General features: G+C 38.3%; 1 protein-coding gene across 1 annotated transcript; it reads left to right on the forward strand.

The window, feature by feature from the left end:
• Positions 1–35: 35 nt before the first annotated feature.
• slc12a8 (solute carrier family 12 member 8) lies at positions 36–18,487 on the forward strand. Its single transcript, XM_044130840.1, is given in 15 exon segments — positions 36–121; positions 123–155; positions 545–821; positions 1,298–1,444; positions 2,616–2,807; positions 2,892–3,123; positions 9,381–9,494; positions 9,881–9,968; positions 10,747–10,834; positions 11,699–11,845; positions 13,953–14,613; positions 14,685–14,782; positions 14,890–15,007; positions 15,931–15,991; positions 17,990–18,487. Coding segments are annotated over 15 exon segments (2,511 nt in total). The 3' UTR covers positions 18,159–18,487.
• The last annotated feature ends 919 nt before the right edge of the window (positions 18,488–19,406 follow it).

Consider the following 19,406-nt stretch of genomic DNA (forward strand, 5'->3'; position numbering starts at 1 on the left):
AACTTCCAACACACCCTGGAAAGGTAAACAGAGGCATGATGACAGTTCACCTGCTGACGTTTTCACACGTTGCCGGTCTGCTGGCTGGATTTATCGTTCAGGAGTTTAATTTGGATCTTTTCCTTTTTTCGAATAAACGGATGGAAACGTAAAAGGTAATAGTTATATTGAACACAATGAGGAAAATATAAGAGATTTTAAAAATATTCAAAAACTACAAAATTAGGTTAAAGTTTATCTTTAAGACACAAGCTAAACAAACACGGACCCGATTAGGGTTTTACTTTTCGCATTTGTCGTTGCTTATATACATACTTCAAATTTAAGTTTTTGTGAGAACAGTCTCATTTTTACCTATATCATAATTTTAAAGCTTCAGTTTTAAGCTCAGTAAATTTTCAGAGGGCGAAACTACTGTAACAAAATTGTTGGTCTTCGCTGAATTTCGGGCAAAACCGTGACTGTCGAATGTTGGCGGCGCGGCGTCAGAGCACACCCAGCTGTATCCGGGTGATCTCCTGCTGCACCTGTTGCTGTTTTACAGGGAAAGGCGGCGGGACCGATTGCCGCCTGTCAGCTTCTACGCAGACTGGCTTCAAGTATGCATATGTTTGGATAAGACGAGAACACGAGCGAAAAACACAAGGCCTACGTTTCATGTCAGTCAAGGACCTTTTCAGGTGGCAATGGAGACCCTGCCAGTCGGTTGGCATGTGCACACCTGGGGCCAGGAGGCCGATGGGACCAAGCTGCTGAAGGATGGATCTGCTGACACCACCTCAACCACACATGTTCACGATCTGTTTCATGAAGATGCACAGGTATTATAATTTTTATCAGCTCAATATTTTAAGAATGTTTGATTTCCAGAATAATACTCCTTGAACTTTGTGATATAGTTATTATGGGCCTCTTGACTGCTTTCGTTGGCCAACCTGTCTACCTACAGCCTCTTCTCAATAGGTTTGCAGTCATACTGACTACAAATCCATGTCATAACCTTTTTTTTTCTTACAAATAAAATTTGAAAACGATGTACTTTCCCGCTACAGGTTTGTGTTGGTTTGTCACAGAAAACAGAACAAGGTGCATTTAAGTTTTGTGTTTTAACCTGCAAAATTGTGAACAAGTTCAAGTGGTGTTAAAGTTTTGGTAGGCATTACAGTAAAATTTGTTGTTTGTGGTTTTAGAGATGGATTTCAGTTAAAATCTGAAAACCAAAAAAGGTTTTCAAATCAAGTGCTTTGGGAGATCGACGTTTCCAAATCTTCATAAATTAACTCTCTTTAATGTGCAGCGTTTCCACCAGCCTAGCCAGCCATGGTGGAGGATCAAGCTGTTTGTGTGGGAGCCGGTGCTTTTTGGGACCTGGGATGGCGTTTTCACCACCTGCATGATCAATATCTTTGGGGTAGTTCTGTTTCTGCGCACCGGATACCTGGTGGTAAGTGTGTAACGGTTGCAAACCGTATTTCTCCAGCAGTTTTAAAAACAATGTTGACCGAAAGGATTTGTGAGGTAGTTGAAAACAGGAAAAAAAAGGGTCAGTCATTTGAAGAAGAATAGTAATTGTTCAAAGCCAAAGTAAAGGGCATTACAATAATCCAGCCTCAAGGTGATGAAAGCATCCATGCATTTGTCCAGATCTGGTTTTGATGAGGGAACAGCATCATGTCATGATATAAGCCTTCGGGTACACCACAACAAATAGGTACTAATGAAGAGAAGTATATCCAGAGACAGACAACACATTGAAACCAACAAAACATTCCAAGAAAAAGAATGTTGTGTTCAACTGTGCCAAAGGCTGCTGTTAGATTTATTAGGACCTTGAGTGAACAGTTTCACAGAAATTAATAAAACATCTTAAAAAATTACTACATCAGTATGGTCAGCAGTGTAAATTAATGTTGATAAAAAAAAAAACAATCCTTTACAAGTTCTTGAACATAAAAGGCAGTCAACATATAGGACTGTATGTAGACTGAATATTTTGATTAAACTATCTCAGCATATTTAAAAGCAGCTGGCTGGCAAGGAAGTGTTTTGTAACAATATTTGCCACATGCCTAGAGATATTATAGTTGACAATGCAAAGATTACTGTTTACATTTGTTTGGCGATTAGATGCAGCCGCAAGACACGTTGACTTTCATCACCTACATGCTTGTTTATCTTGTCTGACAGCTCAGATGTAGTTTTCTAGCTGGAAGACAATGTTTTTTTTATTGAGAATGACACGCATTCTCTCAGACAGAAATGGTATGGCTGTTGATATGTAAAGGGAAACTTTGTTGGTAAGCATGACTGATTGCTCAGCACCTGCTCACCATGTCCTGCTTGCAGTTTTTCTATAAGAGCTGCAGAGATATAATATCTAGCTAAGGAATAGAGAAATACTGAAAGAGCTTTTTCTTTCGTTCTAATGCCAGTTCTGTTTCTGCTGACAAATTCCAACATGCAATTTGCAAACAATCAATTATTGCTAAATTTGTTGTAACTTTGCAAACAAACAATGTTGAAAATTAAAAGGAAAAAAAAACAACTTTGAATAAAACATTTTAGTTCAAAATGACATGTATGCTATATGTTGTAATGTCTGACTACATCATCAGGGTAACACTGGCGTGCTGTTGGGGTTGCTCCTCGTCTCTGTGGTGGTTTTGGTTGCTTTAGTGACAGTAATGTCAGGGATCGGAGTGGGCGAGCACTGTGGGGTTGGGAGCGGAGGAGTCTACTCCATGATCTCCAACGTGTTGGGAGGCAGAATCGGAGGTACTGTTGGCCTCCTCTACGTCTTTGGACAGGTGAGTTCAAACCGAACTCCCTCCTTTAATGTAACTTGAAGATTCTTTGGGGTGACTGCTCTCCTGTCTCCTTCTGCTCCGCAGTGTGTTGCCGGTGCCATGTACCTCACGGGCTTTTCCGAGTCCGTAGCAGAGCTTTTGGGTCTGCAGAGCCAGTGGGTGGTGCGCTGCATGTCAGCAGCTGTCCTCCTAGCCTTGCTTGGGATCAATCTGGCAGGTGTGAAGTGGATCGTCAGACTGCAGCTGCTGCTGCTGGCTTTGTTGGCAATCTCCACTCTGGACTTTGTTATTGGCACCTACACACACCTCGATCCAGGTACGGCTCAGTGGTTGTGACTGTTTTTAAAAAAAAAAGTGCTTGTTTTTAAAATGAAAGGAAAAGAAGCAGAGTAGATGGGATGGGAAGATTGATGAACAGAAATGCAGGAAAATTCTGGAGTAAATACTTAACTGTGATGGCAAAAGTCTTAAGGCTCATCTTCCTGCAGGATAATTACTAAATATTCAGCGAGAGATGCAATGAAATTCATTAGACCTCAGCACATTTATGTTTGAAGGGTTTATTCCAAGTCCAGTTGTGAAGCAACTCAGAATCTCTGTCAGAATCCATTCTGTGATTTAGCTTCTTTTTGCGTATGTAAAATAAGAAAGCATTGATCCTTTCCCTTCTACTTCACAAATATAAATTTCTTTGAGTTTCTATGTTACCGCCTGCTGCTGTAATATCTTTGACTTTGCTTGTTTCTTTTATTATGTGAGAATCAACTCATCCATGTTGATGGCTATAAATATATAAAACAAACAGAATACAAAGCCAAGAAACACTTTGTGTAAAATGTGTTGTTTTTCAGAACATTTCTAGATTAAACTAATTTGAGTCTCATTTGGCTTTTAAAATTTTACAGACTTTAGGAACAGATACATTCAATTAAATAGAGGACATCAATCAGACATCAATCTGGTGAATTGTTAGTGGTTGTTAAAGCGTAGACTGAATTAAGTTAGTTTAAGTTAAGTTTCTTAGGTTTTTTTATTTTTATGTACCCCAAATGATTGAAACATTTGTTTCATTCAGTGATCCAGTACTAGTCCTATTCTTGTGGTGTTTTCAGGCCAGTAGGTGGTGCTCCAATGTTATTTTTTGCAGTTGGTTGTGTTCCATTGAAATGTTTTTTTTTAAATTATTTTTATTATTATTATTTATTTATAAGCTCTTTTCTCCCACTTCTGTCAAGTACAACGTAAAGTTGTCTTTTTTTATTTCTTTATTTTTTAGTTATGTTTAACTTGGCTATAGTTTTCTTTAGTTGACTTGATTGTTTCCTTTTGTTGGCCTGCAGGAAGTCCTACCCTACATTTCCTGTTCTCAGTGGTTATCAACTTCCTTTGCAGTGGGAAGAGAAAACTGCTCCAAAATTCAAAACAGTAACTGAAGAACACTCCCCCTCCCACCTAAACATGAATTTTTGACACTACATAGTCAGTAGATGTCAGTCTGTGCAGAACTCCTTTTTATTATCCATTAAAACCTGACACTTTTCTGCTATCGGTGACCTCATGACCCTTTTGTTTGTTTTTATAACATGATTAATAGAGACCACATTGCAGCTGTCAAGAACCATGGAAGAACCAGCCACAACTATAATACTCCAGGTTGTTCCAATTAAAATGCTGCTTTGTGTGTAGCAATGGTGATTTCATTATTGGCAGAGGACCAGCAGGTCCCTTAACAAAGTGAAACGGCCCAGATTAGTTTAAACTCAGTGAACGCTGGAGCACATCCTAAAGGAAGTGGGAGCCACCGGCGAAATGATGTAGTCATGGTTTGATAACATGTCCGCTTGGCAAGTTCTCCCGTTAAGGCAAAAAATAAGTTAATTAATAGGCTGCCACTATACAGGAGGCAAGTTTAGTGCTAAGCAAATATTTCACATTTTAATGAAATTAAACTGAATGTAACTTTTCAGTATTTTCTGCTTCTGAGATGATATAAAGAACTTAATGGTTTGCAAAAGTATTCCAAACCCTTAAGCATTTTGCCACACTTCACTATTTTATGGACGGGTTAAATTACAGACCAACACAAAGAAGCACATAATTGTGAAGTGGAAATAGAATAATACATGGTTTCTAAAATGTTTTTAGAAAATACCACAACAACAAAAAAAATAAATAAATAAAAGCTGTGACATTTGATCCCATTTAAATGGGCCAGATCTTTTGGGATGTCTCTTCTTGTTTCACACATTTTGAGGCTGAACTATTTGCCTGAAGCTCTTTGCAAAATAGCTTAGTTCAGTTAGAATAACTCATGAGTGTCTCTGATCATCGATGTTTAATTCTTGATACAGTTACATTGTTGGACTTAGATTAGTCTTAGATCTAAGGACTTTGACTGTTGTCATACTCACACATCTATATGTTTTGATCTAATCATTTCACTGCAACTCTGGTTGCATATTTAAGGATTCAAGTCTTTTGCAGCCTCTTAATTATTCCTTCAGATTTTCCCTGCTTCAAGCACTGCTGTTATTGACTTGCTGTTATTGACTGCGAGTCTTTGTTCAGTCTTGAGTTTTTTCTTTGCAGTTTTTTGTCATCAACTTTCCACAATATTTCTGTTTTAAGGAGGCTTAAAACAAAAACATGCCACATTCTTTAATTTTAGTGATTTATTTGCAAGAAAGTTTAAAACCATATTTAATTTTTTTTTTTCCTTTTCGAAGATTTGCTTCTTTGTGTTGGTCTATTATGTAAAATCTCAATAAAATACAATGAAGTCTTTAGCTGTAAGGTGACAAAGGTGCTCCGAGTATATGAAAACATGCTTTTCATGGCATCATAATTTTTGCCTTTAATTGATGAACTTCTACCTAAATAGGAACAAATACTAAACTGTTGGATCTAGAGTATTGATTTAATGTATTTTTCAAGCTAGGAAAATGTTCGACTTTTTATATTTTCACTATCTGATAGAAACCAAATTTAATGCTGTTGTTTATTACACTGCATCAGTACTTTGTCATTTACAAAGTCAGACCAAACAGGTGGAGTTGGACATGAAATCTCTCTGAACTGCGAGGGCTTATAATTATTTAGTCATATAAAAGATTGTGGAGGAATCCATTTCCCTCTTTAAGTGCAGTAAGTTACTAGAATATAGTCAATAAAGCTGCCTGTGTATTGTCTCTGTGACCAATCATCTCAACCACAAGCTCCTCTGACTGTGATCCAGAGATGAATTACAGCTCAGCACGCCTCACCCTCTCCCAGTTGAAGCCTTTTCTCCCTACAGAGCAGGAAGCCGTAATGGGCTCCTTGGGTCTGGGGTTTAGGGTGTTAACCAGACTCACCCACATTTTTGGAAGATGAGAAACGGAGATGGACAGCACAGAGATCTAAAGGGTCTTCTCACTCTGGGGACTGCCACATTTTTTTCCCATTATTGTTTTGTGGTCCAAACTGTAATATATGGTTTTCAGTCGTTCCTCTGGGACCTGCTCCACCTTGGTAAAATCACAGCCTGCTGTGTACTCAGTGCAGTCCATACTTGTTAGGGTGGGAGAGTAGGAGGTCAGTTCAGCAGAGGGAGAGGCCTCGGATGCTCATGTAATCCGACTACGCATTCCAGTGTTCATCAGAGGAATGTTGCGCTTGGTGAAGAACCCCACACATATGCTTGTTACAGAAAAAGTGGAACTTTCTCATTAGATTTGACATTAAAATATGGCTGATAACTTAAAATGTAAAAAACAAAGGCGCTCTCTCTCTTCACCCATCTGATATCTATGTCAAGTTCATCAGAAAACCAAATGAAAACTTGTGAACGAGGGCTTCTGATTTGGTCAGGGGTGAAGAGTTGAACACACTGAGGGAAAGAAGCAGGTAAACATGTAGAAGGACTTTCTGATAAAGTACCTGTACAGTTGAGGCAAATGTGAACATGGCTTCATCACAGTTCCACATATAGGGTTTGTTTTTCACAGGAAGCTTTTTTTTAGGCAATATAACTCGGGTTCATCTTCCAAAAAAATTAAATATTGTGAAAAAGTATTTGTTGCTCTTTTCAGAAAGTGATTCATTAGAGATGAAGTGAAAGATATTGAGCTTTCCTTTCTTGCAATTTTGATGATCATGAATGATGGGCAATAAAATCTAATTGTGAAGTGGAAATAGAATGTTGAGACTCTGATGTTTGAAGTTTTCTTTGGTTGACTAGCTTGCAGCAGTTCCTGCAAAAGGAAGCCCAACCTAGTATTGAGTGCTTGGAAATGAACATACTTCTCATAAGACTGAATATCCTTTGTTATTTTATTTGACATTTTAATTCCCTGAGTCACTGAATTTTGAGTTGTCATTTTCTGCAAGCTGCTGTGATTCTTATTTTTCCTCTGATATCCTTTAGAGTTAAATAAAACTGAGCAAGTTTTCCAACAAACACCTCACCTGTCACTGTGTATAAGCTTTCGAAGTTTTAAGTGATAGAATCTGAACATGTGAACACCCTTTGAAACAGAGTTCAGTAGTCAGAGCAGGCGCTGTCAGACTCTCTTGGATGTTGGAGTTGGATGTTGTAATATGGGTGGGGAGTTCTTGTTGTGGACACAGACACAGTGGATTTGTTAGGTCCTGATTGTTTAGACATGGTGATCTCAGTGGGGCACAGAGTGAGCAAGAGTTTAACGTTCCTTAAATACATCTCATCGGGATCACGAGTCCTTAAAACAAAGGCATTTCCTAAAGAAAAAAGGAGAAAAAGCACGCTCACTCCCTCTCTCGCTAACTTTGATTCTTTTTCCAAAACTTGGAAGCTGCTAAGCTTCTGAAAAGGGTGGCGACTTCCTTTAGGATAAACATGTCATTAATCTGAGAGAACACATTCTTTCCCATCGCAAGATAACCAAAGGGAGGAAATGTCCGGTGTTGTAATGCAGGCAGGTTCTCCAGGCTGCGGGGTTTTAACGGGCCCCCACCAGCGCAGAATGACCTTCAGTCACTCCTTTGACAGACCAGTCCAGACTGAACTGACCCACCCTGCCTGGAAAGGGCTGCACTACCTGCTGTTGCCATTTATTTTGACCACTCCTGATTCATTCACTCACATTAGACCAAATGGTGTCTTGTGTTTTATCGAACTATGCACACTGTGCAGTTGTGAAGCAAAATCTTTGAAGTTATAGTTGATATGATAAACCTTTCTTTATGCAAGATCAAATACAATATTTGTCAAAGAGATGGTAACATGTACTGTATTTGTTTAATGAAGTAATAGAAGGAAAGTAAATAGAGCAGCAAGTATAGTTTGTCGATTTTAGTTCTAATCCTAACTCAGGATACATAACATGAGATGAATAAATTTCCCAAGTTAAACACTTAATAAATTTGCTGTTTTGTGAAAAAGGAGTTTGTTTTCCTAAATATGTCTTTGCCTTTTTGTCACCTTTTTAATGTTTCAAAGATAATCTTAATAAATACAATATGCAGGTTTCAATAAATTTTTTGTATTAAGGTAAAAAGCTGTCCAAACCCATCCAACCCTTTGTGAAAAACAAATTGTCCCTAAACCTATTAATTGGCATCAAGCATTGGCAATAATTGGTAACCTGATAATAGGTTTCATAGAAAACCGTGGGGAAACTTTAGCACACTCTTCTTTGTAGAATGATTTTAATTCAGTCACATCGGGGACGATTACAAATAAGAATGGCCTGTTTAGTTAAACCTTGTTTTTATTATTGTGACTGAACTCAGACTTTTGGGGGAAAAAAAAGTGTGTAGTCATAGATATTCTTTATTTGTTGTGGGATTCATTTTTTGACAGATTTGGTTAGGTAGTTTTGGTCCCTCAGATAAATCATTTTTAATGTCACATAAGTCTATATATTAAAAATTTTGTTATTGAACATTTTTTTCTAAGGGCACATTGTAGAAATAAAAATAAAAATAAAAATACTTTAAAGACTGTTGTGGAATACAGAAGTCTGGAAAAACTTGAAATTGATTTCCAAAAAGAACATGTTTCATTATAGGCCAGATCTCAGAAACATTTTTGCAGTTTTTTCAGATATTTCTTTGGGAAGATCTAATTGTTGATTACTCATTGGTTAATGAGTAACCAATAAATGTTGGCTATTTATTCCAAAACTGACTTCCAAACTAATAGGTTAGGATTTGGGGGAAATGTGACTGAAATGTCTATATATTTGCTGTCTCTTGTCTGTAACCAAAGCAGCCTTTTCACTGGGGTTCACTGGACTCCTGAAGATGTGCTGAGGTATCTGGCACCAATCTGTAAGCAGCAGATCCTTTGAGTCCTGTAAGCTCCAGGGTGGGCCTCTATGAAATCTGACATATTTCTGCAGTATATTCCACAGACGCTCTATTGGAGTTCAATCTTGAAGACACCTCAGACTCATCATTGTTCTCCCACCACTCAAGATACATTTTTTTATCCTGATGAAGGATAGACATGGTTCTCAGTCTTAATAAATACATTTGGAATGCTTTTTTTTTCTTTTTGCAAACAAGGAAATCCTTTTAAGCATCTTTAGTTGTGCTTTTTGTTTCTTTCAGAGCATGGCTTCGTGGGTTACTCAGCCAAGCTTCTCAGTAGTAACATCATACCAGATTATAGCCCAGGAGAAAACTTCTTCACAGTATTTGGGGTCTTCTTCCCTGCTGCTACAGGTGTGTGCTCTCCCACCCTTCTCGCCTTCTTTTAGAACAGGGGTCCCCAAACTCGGTCCTCGAGGGCCGGCCTCCTGCATGTTTTAGTTCTCTCCTTGGTTTAACGCACCTGAATCAGATGATGGCTCGTTAGAAGGCCTAAGAAGAACATTGACATGCTGAAAATGTTGTTGGTGCCACCAGGGAGAGAACTAAAACGTGCTGGATGCCGGCCCTCGAGGACCGAGTTTGGTGACCCCTGTTTTAGAAGATTCATTTATCACGCAAAGTATGTCAACAACTCTACTCCCCGTTTGTTTGTTTTTTAGCTACACACTCCATGACTCTAACATTTTGCATGAGTTTTTTGGTAACTGTTTGTGTATGCTGTGTGTGTTCATGCTCAGGGGTCATGGCAGGATTCAACATGAGCTCAGACCTGCAGCGGCCAGAGCACAACATCCCCGTGGGAACCCTAGCAGCTGTTTTTACTTCGTACGGCAGCAGCTGAATTCACCCTCCCGAAAATATAACATACAAAAAAAACACAGTAGCTTTATACTTTAGCTGTCCAGGTGTATCCACAAAAGTTAGAATATTGTTAAAAAGTTGATATAGTTCATGTTGATGACACAAAGGGTGATATATTTCAGGTGTTTGTGTTACTTTTGATAATTGGGATTTAAAGCTTATGGAAATCCATAATTACATGAGATCAGCAAATTTTTTAATGCAGAAATATTTTGACTTGACTATGTTTTGTGTTTTAAGAGACACCACACAGCTAAAACCTCCAACCCATGAATTTCAACTAATGAATTCTTTGTGTAAAATAATTTATGGACCACAGACAGTCCTAATTGAAAAAAAGTAGGTTTTGCATTTGTTTTGGATAGCCTGTCAGAACGAATATTTGAAAATGACTGTGTGTGTAATGAAGTTGTGAGAGGCACATTTTGAGTTGAATTAATAAAATAAATGTGTTCAATGATATTCTAATTTATGAAGATATGCTTTTGCATCTAACAGGACGATGGCAATTGTTGTCCACAAGGGAAATTTACAAAACCACAGATGTTACTTTCCCTGCCTACTGTGGTGTTTGTGTAAAAGGTCAAATCTTTCCTGTTTCAGTGGAGAGAACAAGCAAACCTACATTCCTGGCACTAACCTATCAAATATATAGTGACATTATTCTGTCTGACTTTTTGTATTAATACGGAGAGGAGCTGTTGTTTATAATTTGGTGTGGTGTACTGTCTGTGACCTCCAGGTGGTTCCTGTATCTGGTCTTTGTCTTCCTCCTGGGGGCCATTTGCACCAGAGAAGCTCTCCGCTATGACTTCTTGATAGCAGAGAAGGTAAACTCCTCTCTGTTTCCATCCAGCCATGAAACACAGGCCTTGCAGCTGAGGAGGCATGATTTGGGGATTTCCCACCATGCCACTCTTTGTTGATGTGCTGTGGTTGGTTTAGCCTCCGATGGTGTGTACTTTAGAAATGCTTGGAGTTTTTGAGAAACTTATTCCAGTTCTATGATGGGAAAATAATTATATTTGACCGTTTTCTGTATTGCCAGTGATTTTTTAAATTTTTTTTTATTTTTGACTGGTATCTCTCAACTCGAGGCGTCAAAGAACCCATAGAAGTTGAAACATCCAGCTAACTCACAAACTAGCACAGCATTCTCTAAATTTCTTTCCATTTGTGTAATTTATTCTCAATATAAATAAAACTGTTCAGCCTCTGCTCCTTGAAGGCCCACAAATAACTTGCAGCTGAATCTGCAGCAGTAGTTTGGTCTACAAATCATTGATTCAAGGAGGTTATATAAATTCACATCACACTTTGTATATTGTTATAGGTAAAGCCGTTTAAAAACCATTCATAATTTTCCTCACATTTTACTGCTCAGTGGTATTTTGTGGTGTTCTGTCATGCAGAATTCCCATAAAATACATAGAATTTTGTGCATGACAACATGTGAACATTTTTACTGTAAAATATGATTGTTTGGGAACAAATGTATAAACTTCTCAATATAATTTTTATTTTTTATTTTACCTGAATCAAGTGCAGAAGTCCTTGACTTCTCCATCAGTGATTAGTGCTCATTGTTTTTGCAAAGGGCCGACTGCAGCGGAACTGACTTGGGCGTAGTTTTCATGAGATCTCAACCCCACCTCATCCTTTTCACCCTGTGTTTGTTTTCCGTCTTCCTCCAGGTCTCCTTGGTGGGTTTCCTCTTTCTGCTGGGACTTTACATCTCCTCCCTAGCTTCCTGCATGGGTGGCTTGTATGGAGCACCCAGGATCCTCCAGTGCATCGCCGAAGAGAGGGTCATCCCTGCATTGACCTTCTTAGCAAGCGGGGTGGGTGGTTAGAAGGTTGAGGGAATGACCTTCAATCAGCATGACAAAGCTTGAGATTATTTTATTATCTCTGTGTGTTGTTGGAACTTTTACTTCAATCTACAATTGACTTTTAAGTGTATGTAAAAAAATGTAAGGTTTATCCAAAGGTAAAAAAACACATGGGTTCATTCTGTGGTTTTCTTAGGATGTCTTGCCTCTCATCATGCTTCTTCAGTTCTTCTAAACTAATTTTCATCTTGATTAAAGCTCCAGTTCAATCTGAAGACAAGCAACCTTTCAGTATATCTCATAATAAACAACAAACGGTGCCTAATCTTGTTTTCTTTTTTAAAGAAAGATGCATTGCGCAGTAATTCTCCCACAGAAAGTAAGGATTTAAAGAAAAGTAGATCTATTTGGCTACATGATCTCCTTGTTCATCATGTGGTCATAGCTTATTTATTTAACACCAAAAAGCCCAAATTTTCTTACTTCTCAGAGAGTTCATGTACACATTGCCTTAACCCCGACTGAAAGTAAATTATGAACTTCGTTGCAACATTCATTAAGAGCTGTGAACTCAACGTGGAAGGTAGCAAGCCATTGCCAAAATGAACTATACATACAGTGACAATGAAAATGGCTATGATGGGTTTACTTCTAGTTGCAGTCATCTACTGAAGAAATAAAAGCATGAAATCTGTAAAGCTCCAAGTCATATGTGCAGGAAGTTAATATCATTGCAGCTTCACATGTATTGAAACGAATCTGTCAACAAACAGATTGACTGTGCTACCTGCAGTGAATGGCATATTGTAACCTGTTAAGTTTGTAGCCTGAATGTATAGGGGGTGTGGTGCTCAAACTCAGCAGGAAACTGTTTCTGAGCTGCCTAATTATAGTTTGGGCTCCATAAAGTAGAAGTGAGTGAACTGACCTCAGCAGAGCAGTTTTTTGCTGCTGCTGCACGCTTGGTGGACAGTCACGTTGACGTTGTGACCTCTTTGACCCCAAGCTTCCCTGTATGGCAGCTCTACTCGGCCTCTCTCAGCAGGCTGGAATTAGGCCTGAGACATCTTGGCCCAAATCAAAGCCTCAGAACAAACGCAGGAAGGGCGACGGGCAGGGCCCTGCTCTGCTGTGTGCTCTGGAGGCCCGCCAGGCGCATAACAGTCCTCCTGTAACTGTGCAACAAGACAAAGTTGAAGAGGTTGCTGTTTGGTGACAGATTCAGACCTACAGAAGGAGACAGTTCTGTGGCATTTTCTTTGAAAGTTAAAGTGGAAGTAAAACCCAAATTTAGATAGACATCAATAAATAGGTTATTTTTATGTTTATTTAAATGTGTTTGGGGCATATTAATGGAACTGTTGCTACAAAATGAAGGCTTCACTTTGATTACAAAGCTGTCATGTTAGCCAAGGAAAAAAGGCAAAACCAAGTAATTTGAGATTAAAGCCATGTATTGTTTTTAGCAAAAGTTCATAGAGTAAACAATAATTGATTGTAACTGGGATTTTAATCCAGTTATAAATCTGCCATTATAAGCTTGAAAGAAGGAAACCAAAAACCCATCAGAGGATTATATAAAACATAAAACACAAAAACAATGTTATTATCTATAAGTTGATGTTATATTGAAGCCATATTCCATTAGAAGTTAACTTGTATTGCATTTATCAATTTTCTTTTAGTCATTTGTTTTGCATTGATAAATGTCACCTTGTTTTTGCTTTAGAAAATCAAAAATGGATCACAAAATCTTAAAAAGCGTAGACTTGTTTTTTTTTTAACTTCAAACCCAGATATATAAAAACAGCAGCAAAAATGTATGGCTATTGACATTAACATTCAGATGCTACTTTATATATACTGAACCGCTTGTGTTTCTGTCAGTTGGCTTGTTCACCAATGGGCAACTTTAGTTTGCTTTATTTTTTGCTAACCAGCTCATAAGAGAATCTGTTTTATTCCCTAAGCTCTATGGTTCAGGGTAGAAAAGTTAAGCAGTAGCTTTATCAAAACTACTACTTATACACCCATGTAACCAATCTAGATTTTGGAATGATCGGGTGTCGAGTATAGCATTGCTAACCATGCTGTGTAATTTTTGTCTTGTTGGCAGAAAGGCCCAAACCGGACTCCGGTGGCAGCCATTTGTCTAACCAGCATGCTGACCCTGGCATTTATTTTCATTGGTCGGGTCAATGTGCTAGCACCAATTGTCACCATCAACTTCATGCTCACCTACAGCTTCATTGACTACTCCTACTTTTGTGTGGCCATGACCTTCCAGCTTCAAACAAAACAGAAGAGACAGACCTTCATTTCAGGAAGGGGAAGCATGCGCAGGTCGACCAAGCAAAGCTCTAGGCCTCTTATTGAATCCCCTCCCCCCAACTATGGGAGCGGAGGCGAAAGTCCGCAGGGAAAAGGGACTCTGTTGGAGTTCAATAGAGATATGGACCGGATCTTCCCACCTGTCTCCAAACTCAATCCTGAACCAGAGAAGATTACTTTGAGGCAAGATCTGTGCAGTGGATCCCAGAGAAGGAAAGCTGCCACCAAGCAGAGACTGATGCACAGCTTTGGTCTGGATCTGAACAGCAACATGTTCTCAAATGAAAATGGAGGGGAGCAGAGCTCAGCTCCACTTGAGGAGGGAAAGAAAGGGCAAAGTGGAGATGAGGAGATCAGGGTTGGAGATCGACCTGAAGTCAAATATCACACAAGGACGGGTGACACACAGCAAGATTCACCTGCAGAGACTCATCTTTACAATGCAGGTGTGTAATTCACTGAGACTAAGTGGACTAAGCTGAGACCTTGTCCTATTTGTACTGCCTTAATATTTCAGGTAATGAAGAAAAACCAGAGCAGCAACACTTTGAAATTCAACCCATGCGCGATGCTTTCTACACAAAGTTATGTAACCACTGGATTGCCCTCATCGGGGTAAATTACACAACACATGCAGCTAATTACAGCTTTCCTGTTCTCATAATCTGTTTTCAGATGACTTTACAATTAATGATGATTAATCTGAACATTTCCTTTTTCAGGCAATGAGTTCCATATTGATTATGTTTATCATTCAGTGGGCTTATGCATTAGCCAACATCCTGGTTGCATTGCTGCTCTTCTTCTACATTGGGAAAACAAGTCCTGGTTTACCTACAGGTAATGTCTGTAAGCTCATTTATCTGTAAAAACTCTTCATATTTGTGAGTGACTTTGTGACATTATTCTGTATGTAGCATGTCTGGTAAAGACATGGAACCAGCCTGAACAAAATTAATATTTTTATTCCAGTGGTAATCTTGTATAGAAATCTTTCAAGACTTCAATTTTTAATTTGAGAGCACTTATTCGTTGAACGGTGGAAAGTTCCTATAAACCTCAAAAAAAGTATAGTATAAATTAAAATAATGTGTTTTGATTACATTTACGGTATGCAAAGTATTTTTACCGTAGGATTCTTTTTCCTTATTGAACAAATGTACACCATTTAGACTTTCCTAAAGTCAGAGATTATGTTATTGCAATTAAAATCAATCCAGTTTTTTTATTTGCTCTTTACATGTTTTTCACTAAGGGTGTGAACAGATTTAGCCATCGGGATTTCAAACGAGTCCTTTGATTTGCTTTAATATATTTTTTACTTAAGAGTGTAAAAAGCTAAGTTATTGATATGTTGCTTGAAATTAGAACATTTTGTAAAGTCCAAATCTGTTATATTTTTAACGTGAGGGAAAACTGGATGCCTTTAAAATGGATACTCCATGTTCAGTTAATATTTATCTATAGCAACAGCCTCGGTTTTTAGGCTCTCCCTGCAGCAGCTTTGCAGCTGTTGTGGCTTAGGATTTCTCCAAAAGTTGTATCTGTGCAGTGCAATAAGTATTGGCTAACAGACTCCACACATTTTCAAGCTCCAGTGTCAAGATTTGTCTCACAGGTGGATGATGAAAATCTGCTCGTCTCAGAGCTGTAACTGCAGTTTTCTAAAACACTTTGAAGTTCAGTAAATCTTATAACTGAGGTCAAAAAAGTTATTTCCCTCAAGGCAAAGTTGAACCATTCCTACTTTGATTTACTTACAGGTATTGCAGCTCAGTTCAGCTTTTTCAGATGGCTGAAGACAATTCTTGGTAACCTATGGAGGTATTGTATACTTTTACAGTTGACTTTCAAATGTTTACTCTTAAGTTTGTTAAAAGCTAAACTAAATTAAAGAAACATGTTTTATTTGTATATTTTTTGTTAAATAATGGATTTCAGCGATGTTGTACATTATTGAAAATCTTAAACAAGAAAATCTTTAACAAGATTTTCTTGTTTAAGAAAAATCTCTTGAGGCTTGTAAAATATTTGATTTTTATTTATCTTTCTGTAGGAGCTATAACTAAATAGAAAAAATAAATAGCTAACTAATTTCAGTAGTTTTTTTGTGGAAGATTTCGTAAGGTAGAGCCTTTTTATATACAGCGTAGTGTTTCGGGGATTTGACAAATTGCTAATAGTTATTTTGTAGATGGGGTGGGCTATTCTTTAAACATTTCTATTATGTCTTTCATAAATTGATCTTTTGGTGCAATAGCATCCATCCACCTACTCACCAATGCACTCCTGCATGTTTGAATCCATCCAAACAACAAAGACATCCTTTTCTCCCGCAACACCTCCACCTCATTCTGGGTTATTCCAAGGCATTCCCAGACTAAACAAGACATATTTATGGTACCTTATAGCTGTTTCCTTTGGGATGTGCCTGGATCATCTTTAAACAGAGGTACTCACTAGGCATTCTGTCCAGATGCATGACTCCTTTCGATGCAGAGGAGCAGCAACTCTACTCTGTGCTCTCGGCAAATGATTGAGTTCCTCACCTTATTTCTAAGGCAGTCCTGGCAACTTACAGATGCTTAATTCGTCCATTTGTATGTGGAATCATCTCTAATCCATATCTTATGCCCGTTGGTGAAGATTTTCACGTACCTGTAGAATCAAATCTTCGCTTTTTCCTTTAACAAGACACACCTAACCATATGTCCGCATTATGGGAGATGATGCCCGTTACATCCATTAAGCTTCTGCTTCTAGCATCTCTGATGACAAGACAGCAGGGTACACAAACTCCTGTGCCTGAGGCAGAGGTTGTTGACAACCCAGAGTGAGAAGTTCTATTTTTCTTTTTGACAATCACAGCCTGGACTTGTAGGGGATAACTCTCAACCCAGCTGCGTCGCATTTGGTTATGATTCTCTGAAATGCACTGTGAAAATCATGGCCTCAAGATGCCAATGGAACTTCACATCTGTAACAGGATGAGACTCGGAGATTCCCAAACCAGACTAATTCCTCTCCTCTACTGTGCCTCTCCATGAGCACCACAAACAGGAAACTGCAAGAGTCCATCCAACATTGGAAAAAGACTTGAATTTGTGCCAAGTACACCTCAGTCCTTGTACCCTATACTCTCACTCCTTGATGGTCAGAAATGGTTTCAGAAAAAGTCTGACCTACCTTGTTACTGCCTTGTGTGGACCCACAACATGCTAAGTGTTCGACACATCACTAACAAGCTCCAAATATTAATGAACAAATGTTTTTGATACATTGTTCCTCTCACGTCGCCTCAAATGGTGACTTTGAGCAAGCTGGAACAAGTCTGACCTGGATGTAAATGAGTGGTTGGGCTGGATTGAAACCGTCCTATGTAAATCACCGGTGGTTATTTGAAGAAAAAGAGATAAAGGGCAGCAAGGAAGAAAAAATTTGGGAAGTCAAAACCGATTGGGAGAAGAATATTTGGGAGTGAGTTCAAAGTATCCAGATAGGTGAAGAGACATTCTTTGGTGCAATGAGAGTGTAGCTCATTGCTTCCAAACGGACTGAAAGCAGAAACCGCAAACTACTATTTAAAGTTGCCCCTATTTACAGTCAGAGCATTAATTAAAAATTTTAGAACTACCGGAACTGTGACAAACAAGGGTTGACAGAGACCCAAGTTTATTTTCCAGCTCCCTCAGGGAGGAAGATGGTAAAAATATATACCATCTTATCAGTATATCATAGAATGTTATTTAAAACTTAAGATGTCAGTGAAAATATTCCTCAAAATATTTTCAAGTTTTAAATTCTCATTTTGCTATCTTCCAGGAAGAGAGGATCTCCCCGGGATGAGATGGTGGTGACTCCGTCTCTCTCCGGAATCGGGCTCAAAACCAAGCAACTGACTGAGGAAAATACTGACTTTTCCTCTCGCCACCGCTTTCACCAATCTTGGTTCATCCAGGCTGACACAATGGTACAACCACCAAACCAGTGACACACTTGAACTCTGACTTAGTTCTGTGTCATGACTGAAAACCGCAAACCACAAAGTGTGCCTTGTGCTGCTGCATTTTGCATATTTCCTATGTAGCAAAGACTTTAAGTGCCTCAGGTAATTTTTGATTGGTGGTGAAAGGACAGCTGAGCTTTTCTTAGAATTGCACAAAAGGTGAAGGAGGAAAAGATACTTAGGTGCTCAAGGTCACATTTATTCATTTGTTTTCACATTAAGTTTACATAGAAATGATTTTTTTTCAAAATTGTGTTGAATGATATTTCCAACATAATGTTTTTGTGACGTTACAATAAATGTGTTAAAAGGTTTGATTAAACGTCTACACTCATATTCAGATCATTCATAGCAAGATGCATTTTATTTTGAAAAGCAATATGTTTTTTTTCACTCTATAGCTACTTTACAAGGAGCACAAAAATCGTATTATATTCAACTTGCTTCTTCACAAAAATCAAGTTTGACACAAAATGTCTTAGGGCACATGGATTATTTTGTAAAGTTTAGACAAAAAAACCCCAAAACAAATATTAACCACAAGCTTCTGCTTGCACATTATGAACACACACACACTCACACACGAACAAATATGCTTTATGATGATGTTCCACTTATTTACTCATGGTGCATAATATGTTTGAGGTAGATCTTGAGCTGCAGTGCTGGCAGAGGTATATCAAATAACCTCTTCCTTCTTCCTGTCATATTCAGTCTCAAAAGCAGCCACAAGATCTTTGAGCACAATAACATCTTATTACATGTCATCTTCAGAGTAAATATTTGGCTCCTGTTGTTTTGAAATGTTTGGCTTCTTGTTTTTCCAGCTTGCTTTGACTTTAGCGTCGCTGCAGCTGAGGTGCCATCTCTATCCGACACGTCGGTTTACACACCTTTAAACCAAAGGATGTTTGGGCTCAGTGTTGTCAGATGAGATAACTGCTGTTTTTACACTTTAAAATATAGTGTTATTTGGAAATCTCTTTACACCACCTGTAGTTTTGACCATTTAACCAGTAAGACCTGATATAGTGTCAGAAATGCGTCAGCATTGCGTTTGAGAGCATTTGGAAAAAAGTATGACTATTTTATGTTAGTCATTCTTGTTTTGGTCTGTAATAGTTTGTTCTTGATCAGAATCTATAACAGATTCTTCAGAAATTCTTCACAAATTCTTCAGATTTGTTAAATTTTGTCATGTTACAACCACACAATTCAATTTATTTTATTAGG

Source organism: Gambusia affinis, linkage group LG11, assembly GCF_019740435.1.
Source record: "Gambusia affinis linkage group LG11, SWU_Gaff_1.0, whole genome shotgun sequence".
NCBI lineage: Eukaryota > Metazoa > Chordata > Actinopteri > Cyprinodontiformes > Poeciliidae > Gambusia > Gambusia affinis.